This window comes from Taurulus bubalis (assembly GCF_910589615.1).
Source record: "Taurulus bubalis genome assembly, chromosome: 14".
NCBI lineage: Eukaryota > Metazoa > Chordata > Actinopteri > Perciformes > Cottidae > Taurulus > Taurulus bubalis.
In genome coordinates, this window is record NC_136602.1 from 5372466 (window position 1) to 5381357 (window position 8892).

At 39.8% G+C, this 8892-nt stretch overlaps 1 protein-coding gene across 1 annotated transcript in view; it reads left to right on the forward strand.

The window, feature by feature from the left end:
* The window catches only part of epas1b (endothelial PAS domain protein 1b), a gene marked incomplete at its 3' end in the record, with an annotated part of 38231 nt that extends 38077 nt beyond the window's left edge, over window positions 1-154 (forward strand). Inside the window, exon 16 of the mRNA XM_079230008.1 lies at window positions 3-154. Coding sequence (XP_079086134.1) covers window positions 3-154 — 152 coding nt within the window. The remainder of the gene's footprint in view (window positions 1-2) is intronic.
* Window positions 155-8892: the final 8738 nt, after the last annotated feature.

The window sequence follows — 8892 nt, forward strand, 5'->3', positions numbered from 1 at the left end:
AGGCATCGCTAGCCGGTTGCTGGGCTCTTCGTTTGAGGCCTCCTGTCTGCCGGAGTTGACCCGCTACGACTGCGAGGTCAACGTCCCGCTGCAGGGCAACCTGTACCTCCTCCAGGGCTGTGACCTGCTGAGAGCCCTGGACCAGGCCTCCTAGAGCCCCAGATCTGCCTTAGACCTGGACTTATTCCTGACCCTCAGCCTCAGTCTGCAGCCCAAGACTTAAGCCTTTCTTTACCTTCATACCTCTGGGCCTTCTGAGAGCCCCGAGGCTAAGCTACCTATAGGGAATGGTATTCATAACCACATCCTGCCTTATTTAGCTTCTATGGCTCAGCCCACACTAGTGTTCCCTGTTCCTTTATAGTTATGTACCTAGACCATCTGAGCAAGCTGAGATATCAGGGTCACGGCCTTTTTCCCGAATCACATCAGACAGTGTACAGCAGTTGCGCTGCATTGAGCTAAACACATAGATGGCCCACACATTTAAAGTAACATGGGTCACTTGGTGAACGCAGGACAGTTAACAGAGTAAAAATAATGCAACACTGTCTGCGTCAAAAAGTCTCCACAATTGGGATTTATCATCGTCTGTTTTTTGGCGTAAACGTCTCTGTGTTCAGAAACTCGGGGTCTTTGGTGTAAAAGGAGTATTTTTCTTGTGGCACGGGATTTAAACCTACAACCCGTGTGTTATCGCGGCCCGGTCTCCGTCACAGTGCTACGCCCTGATATGAACTCTTTGCAGCTCAGTTCACAGACCTAGCTTCTCTTTAGCAGCTAACCCGCTAGCTCAGAGGAGAGGTGTTATACTACCTAGACTACACTGTGTTCTTTCACTTTGAATATTTAACCAGCAAATGAACCCAGCCCACTTTCTTAGTCTCTATCAAAGGTGGGTGTCATGATCATAAGCCATTTTTTTTATTTAAAACCACCAATAATTATTTTTAAAGCATACTATCTCTTTCTGCCAATCAATTGTCCCCCCAAAAAAAACGATTGGAAAGATATGCTCCTAAAAATCCCAAATCGCCTATATTAGGATGTCCAAATCAAATAAAAACAACATTCAACTTGATTCAACACGACAATATAGAGAATATTTAATTTTTAGATACGGTTGGGTTTTTTTTTTTTTTTCTCTTTTGTCATATTAAGGTTTTATTTTATTTCTTTTCTGAATCCATCCCACCTGAGTCCCTATAACCATCTGCTCTGTTTAAATAACTAAGTAGTGCAGTTTGTTCTTCCAGGAGTCGAGTTCACAGTCACATTACTTCTGTTTGGTTCAACTGTAATTACATATGCATTATTGTTATTTTACTCATTATAATAACTCTCACATTATTTCATCCTAATCAACAGGAGATACAAACACTGCTTTACTTCTCATTTGTTTTTTATGTTCTTATACTGCCAACCGGATTTTTCTTTATTTCTTTTCTGTCAAACTCACAGACGCGCTAAACATATATTGTAAAACATGTATTCTACTGTAAGTTGAATGTTACTTTTTTTTTTCTTTTTTTTCTTCTCTTCTTACATCTGTCCTTTATTTATCTAAACGTGTTTTTCTCACACTTGACTTCCTCAGTCAGGTTAGTAGCTTATGTAACTACAGGGTTGTTTTCTTTATGTGCAATTATTTCATTGCAGGCTTTGCGGCTGACTTATATATAGTCAGCCGCAAAGCCTGCCTTATTCACCAAACTGATAGCTTTGCACAAAAGGATCTGACTTGCACACATTAATGTGATTAAATATTGTTGACTTGCACACACTTCACGCGACATAATAAAACAGGAAAAACAGTAGTGTGCACAGACGATCTAAGGCGCAGCATGGGGCACCTCTTTAACTTTGAGCTTTAATGGTTTCCCTTATTAGATCACGTGCCTTCGACTTTGTAACTACTATATGTTAGCTTGTTTTGCAGATCCTGGTCACATGGTTTTACATTGTGTTATGTGCTTGTTCTACCATTCTAGGCAGACATTGATTTCCATTCATTTCTGATGCATTTCTACAGGAAACAAAGTGTCGGCACCACAACAACGTAGCTTTGCAGAACGGTTAGCTGTCGTGTAAAGTACGTGAGATTTGTCGTAAATTGCCCGGTAAGTTTCTTCAAGCTAACCGGAGGATATTTGGGTGTAATCAGAGATGCACTAAGAGGGATAGAAAGAGCACTTTGGCTGATCCAAAGGATGATCGGCCAATCAGAGTGCCACTTGCGTAGGTTCTATTAACCTCAGTTGCCCCTTTTGTTGTGATATTAGCGCACAAATTAAAATGATTTTAAAGGCCAATTTAGCTTTGAAATGAAGAAGGGCAGCAGAGGTTGCTCCCCTCACACTCACTGCACAATCCAATCAGTCTAAAGTCGGTGGCGCGCTTCCTCATTCAGACTACACACATGTACATAGCAGCAGCAGCAGCAGCCTTAGTTCCAGTGCAGTTCAGCAGCCTGTGAAGTGACTTGAAGTGTATGTATTATTCTTTATGGTTAGGCCAGTTTTATTATATTGTAATTCATGACATGGAGGGGCTGCCAATATCAGAAAGCTTTGATACAGATTATTATGAGTAGACCTAATACACTTTGAACTGTCAGAGTTTTTATTTTCAAACTAGAAACTGCAATTTTCCCCCAAACTATGTCAGTAATCGCACCGACCGTCTTCGTTCTCTGGAAGCACGCTAACCACGTTTCTCTGTTCTCTCCTTTCCCGTGCGCTCAAAGTATTTTTCTCTACTTTTTGAGGTAATCGTCTTTGTGCGGTGACCACTTCAGAGAATGAATTATAGAGCTTTGTTCACATATACGTTACGTATTTAAAGACAAAACTAATGTTGAAGATGGTGTTTTTAGTGTTTGTGTTCTGGTACTTTGTCCTTATCTACCCCTGTAGATGCAGATGGATCAGATCCCTCGCTGTGCAGTTTTCTCTCGTGTTGTTTCTTTATTGTGGAATTTTTTATTTTTTTTTTCCTCCAGAGGTTTTATCCTTACATATCCTATCGCTAAAAATATCTATTGGATCTGTTGGCTGGGCAGTTCTGTTTTTGTTCTTGCTTCATGACGGACGATAAAACAAAAAAAAACGACATGAAAAAAAGTTCAGATAAAACAAATGAATCGGTTTCACTTTTCAGATATGTAGCATTTTGAATATTGTAAAGAAGGTGAAGTTGCCACATAATTAATCCTAGTTTTCGAGTTGCATATATAAAAGCAATGGTGCTTCATAGACCATGTATGTGTCCTTTTTTTGTAGACTTTGTATAGCAACTCTTGGATCCTAACACTATATTTTGATGTTCTCTGATTTATATTGTGCTGAAATTTTCTTTAAAGTTTAATATTTTTTTAATCCTTATAATGTGCCTTATGGTTGTCCCAATGCAGACTGAGTTTGCCCTTCAAGCGCACAGTTGACTTCCTTTGAAAATCCCAATCTGAACACCTTAGCTGGTTTTAACAAGCTAACAAGCAGCTAGCATTTGTTGTGTCCACTTAACCTGTGTACATTGGAACACAATGTCACAGTTGGGATGATAATGTTCACAATAACCCCTCAGGTTGTGTAGTCAACAGCTGCTTAATACCTTCCTCTGAAACATTCATTTAGATCCAGATAGAACAGCAGCCTGGTTTAGGCAAGTGGAACCACATTAGAACCCATTGTAGATTCCCTGGTGATAACAAGTACAAATTTGTGAACGTTTTTTTAAGGGAAGAGATTCCCCAGCTCATCAACGAAACCTCACTGTGCGTTCGTTGATGAAGCTGCTTGTGGGGTTAGTTGGAAGAGATTTGACTGGACAGTAAAAGTTCTCCGGGGAGGGTCAAAGGTCAGAGGGGACGGTAGTGACAGCGCCTGTTGAGCGTCCATTACAGTCACTCTGCAAAACCAAATTTGCCTGACTTTGATCTTTTATGAAAAAAAAAAAAAAAAAGTGGTTTAAACAAGCTGGAAAGTTTGCCTTGTAAAAAATGGGGCAGGCGGCATGATAATTCAGATGTTTAGAAAGGCTGTAACCAAATCTGTTGAAGTAAATGACTGTGTGAGTGTTTAAACTGAAAGGACGTAAGGACTGTTATTACAACTGATGATAATAAGTCCAAATCTATGAATATTAAATCCAGTTTGTAGAACAGTAAGTCGAGCCAGCTAAACTACATGGTGCTTGATAGGACTGGAGATTTTTATTATTATCCTCTGAGAAACAGTTTGAGGAGTTATGGAGGAGGAATGAAAAGAAGTGATGTCGACTTGAATGACACAAAAAGAAAGATACATCCTGCTCAGCCTGCCCACTGATGCATATCTCCTCAACTCCTCCATATAACTCATCTGTTACTACTCTCACTCCCGCCTCCCTTCAGACTCAAAAGCCACATTTTGTTTTTTCTCCTGATTTGTTTTTTTATCATTGCTCAAATGAAAAGTTCTTCCTTATTAATGTTAAAGGCAAATTGAGATATTCCTATTGGCATTCCTATTTATCATGTCTAGTTTTACATATGTTCTGCATAAGGATCAATTATAGAAATATAAATTGGTTAGATTACTGAAAAGCACCTTACAGCTTGTTCCAAGCACGTTTTTTTTAAACATTATTTTAAGTAAATTTGTGGAGACCAAAGAGTTTTTAGGTTTAAAATGTTTAATTTTTCTGGAACATGCGCTTGGAAGAAGAACAGCACATCAGATGTCACTTTTAACAACTGATGAGATTTGAACTAAATTGGGTTAATGTATGTGGAAAGAGGCTAGATGGAAGTCGTTTTTTATAGAAATAAAAATCTAGGCAGAGGGGAGGTCCCGCCCCCGTTTTAGGATAGCTTCTGTTCCACTAGCTCCGACCAAACAATTTAAAATGGACAAATTTATAGAACCACTCATTTTAACTAAGATGAAACATTGCTTCTTTGAATTTATAAAATAGACCTCAGTGAGTCTTAAAGCTTCTTAGAAGATGTAGTTATGTATTCTAACATTGTTTTATATTTGCTAAAATGAAGAAGTGTAAACAAGGGGGACATTTGCTTATCTTGGAATATGCATAGTTGACCTGAGGAGCATATTCAAAAAGAGAGAAAAAGCAAATGCGAGTAGCACAGATGCTAACCCAAATGGGCGGGGCTTAATCTCTATACATATCATAGAAGGCTTATCACCAGATCTAGTACTCAACGTGCTGTGCTGCTTGAAGGGTTTCCCCAAAAACAAAAGTGACGGATCGTGTCAGGAGTGGATCCACTCATTCATTGCACTTCCTCTTTAAAGACAATATCAGCATCTTGAGTCTCGTGTGTCAACAGGGATTTTCTTTGTTTTTACTTATGGGATCCATGTTTAGCTACTTGTATTCTGTTTTTGTCAATGTCATACAGTACAGTAATATTAGCTGGTCAATGATCTGCATTTTTTTATATGCGAAAAATCCGTATTGATCTTATATTATTATCATATATTATATATCATCAATGTTATTACTATATGGGGAATTTAACCCGATAAGAAGTGTGTGTTCATGCACTGATATCTTCTAATTAAAGCATACTGATCTTACCCTCCCTCACCGGCTTCCTGCGTGGTTTATTGTTTTTCATTTTAATTTATGTTCTGATCATTAGCAGTTGAGATGGAGGAAATCATTCATTGTCTATTGATCCCAGTACAATTGGCTCATGTAGAACATCTTTCAATTTCTAGATTGAGTCCAATCTTTAAATGTTTACAGAAGTGTTTTTTTGTAAATATATTTAAAAGAAATTCTGGAGAGGACAAGACTTCTGATGCTGCCGTGTTTTTGTATTTATGGATGCTCATTTTTGTATTATATATCCCCTCAATAGTATGGTATCTTCTAAAGAATTATAATGACAATATATATTGTTGTCATAACAACAAAATCAAGATAAATGTTTTCAGAAGAAGAAGAAGAGGTGTTGTCCTCCTCTGTGGGCCAGGAGTAGCACGTCGTAGGCCTAAGTTGTATCCCAATGATACACGACCAGAAATTATTATTCATGTTATTACCTTTCATTTCTTGGTGTTATTTTCCATCATAATAGATTCACACCTGGGCTTCCTGACACGATGATCCCACAAGCAGAGTGCAAACACTTTGTATTTTTTAATATTCTTAAATGTCTTATTATGCCACTTTGTTTGCTGCTGCCACAACCACATTTCTCTTTGGGAATGAATAAAGTATATATATATATATATATATATATATATATATATATATATATATATATATATATATATATATATATATATATACTGTTCACTCTTCAAATGAACACCTTCAAATAACTCAAGGTGTCCCATCCAACTTTATGGACATAAGACGACAATGCGTTCAGTTTTAATAGAAAATGTACTACCATCCTTCCAACCAACAAGCAAATAAAAAAAACAGATGGATGAATGATTTAGTTTTTTGAATCAAGGTGAATGTGTTGGTTTAATCACTCTCCACCCATATTTGTATAAAAAAAAATAAAAAAAATGTTATCTTGGAAGACACTTTTTTTTTTTTTTTTTTTTTTGGCGTTCACACCAAAAGCGTTGTGGATTTTTCGCGCGAGTAGATTACACGCAACGTCAATGCACAGACGCGAATGGACGCGAATAACGCGAATTTCAACGACGTACTGCCGTTGATGAATCAAACTGACTTCCGGTCAGCCAGCCTCTAGTAGCGCCGGAAGCGGCAGTCATCCAGACGCAGTTTCTGGAGGAGACGGCGAAATCCACCGAGCTGTGTGCGGCTGCGCACAACATTATGAAACAAGACAGGAGAGCGTCTGATTGTCTGACGTTTCGTGGGACTTCCACGCCACACTCAAAGCAGAAGAGAAGCAACGGAGATAAGCCACGCCCCCTCTCCTCTTGCTTCCCAGGAGGATACATACAAAAAGAATGTGCGCGTATATGTGACGTCATCAAGACCGCAGATCAAAGGCAAACTTCTCCGCCCAGTATAGATAGACCTTATAACAGCCACAAGCAATATTGTTCAAACCTTCATATTTCCTGTTTGTAGAAGACTCATTTAGACTTGTACCCCCTTCAACTACTTCTACTGCAATTTGAAATCTACTGTACAAATAGTTACACCCAAGGCAAATAGGGTAATCACTGTAACTAATAGGTATCACCTTGAAACAGATACAATGCAGATCTCCACCTGGAAACGCGAGGATACATCATCCATCGAGACAGAGACCTCTGACATGGTCAGCATGCTCGTCTCAAATACACTGGGTCAGGTTGCTATTGATATTCAGGATTTGAGGCAGGACATCTCCCGGTGGAAGGCCGAGTTCCCAAATGACCCAGATCACATCAACCAAAAGGTGCAGGAGAAGTTGTCGAGTTTTTTTCACCTCAGGAAAGCTTTTGGAGAACACCATTACACAGAGGAAACAAGTGAGGACATCGGGACTAGTGAGGAAGCCCTGAACTCTGTACCTCTCTCACCAGCCAATTCCAAGCAACTGGGCAAATGTGCAAAAAGACGTACTGGCGAGAAAGACGAAATCAGCTCTGTTCCTCTGGAACAGGAGGATTTAGAGGATGAGGATTTGGCACCAAAATCAGGATCTCCATTTCCTTCAGAGGACCCTTTTAAAATAATGGATTCATCAAGATGTGTGTCCTCTGAAGAGGCTTTTCCCACAACCTCAATTGGCTACAGTGAGGACATCAGGACTATTGAGAAAGCCCTGAACTCTGTCCCTCAACTCCCTCTCTCATCAGCCCATTCCAGCCAACTGGGCAAATATGCAAGAAGACGTAAAAACATATCCAAGAGGTTTAAGTCTGTGAGGAAGTGGTTTTTCAAATCAAAACCAAATAAAAATGATTTGGTTGATGATCTCGAGGCGGAAGGCAATGCTTTTAAATCTGTCTATCCTCGAGAAACAGCATGTCCCCCCAACTCAATCGAAGACAACGGGACTGACGAGAAAGCCGAAATAAGCTCTGTTCCTCTGGAACAGGAGGATTTAGAGGATGAGGATTTGGCACCAAAATCAGGATCTCCATTTCCTTCAGAGGACCCTTTAAAAATAATGGATTCATCAAGATGTGTGTCCTCTGAAGAGGCTTTTCCCACAACCTCAATTGGCTACAGTGAGGACATCAGGACTATTGAGAAAGCCCTGAACTCTGTCCCTCAACTCCCTCTCTCATCAGCCCATTCCAGCCAACTGGGCAAATATGCAAGAAGACGTAAAACCATATGTAAGAGGTTTAAGTCTGTGAGGAAGTGGTTTTGCAAATCAAAACCAAATAAAAAGGTTACGCTGGCTCCTTATCCGGATTTGGTTGATGATCTTGAGGCAGAAAGTGACTTAAAATCTGTATATCCATCTCCTCAAGAACCATCTCCCACAAGCTCTGTCCCTCTGGAACCGAAGGCTTTAAAGGACGACGAAAAGAAAGCAGAGATGGAGAAAATATGGTTGGAGGTGCTGGTCGACTCCATTGAGCCACTCATTGATGTTAAAAAGATGAATCCTCTACCAACCATGCTCCCACAGCTTTTGGAAGCTTGCGTCAGCAACCATATGGCTGGTGCAGACACATCTATTTCCACGTCACCCAATGCAAATCAATTGATTAGTGGTGTGATCCAATCGGTTGTGTCAGATATCGTGCAAATATCACTGAATGGAGGATCACCCCATGTCAGTTCTGTCAATTTCACAGCATGCACGACAATGAACTCCCCCAGCAAGGCCGAAAAAAAAGTGCAGAGAAAGAGATGGTTTTCGAAATGGCCCCGGAATAAGATCTGTCCAGACGACAATGTGTCCGCATCGAGTAGTAACACAGTAACACCGCACCTTCCCACCGTACCTTC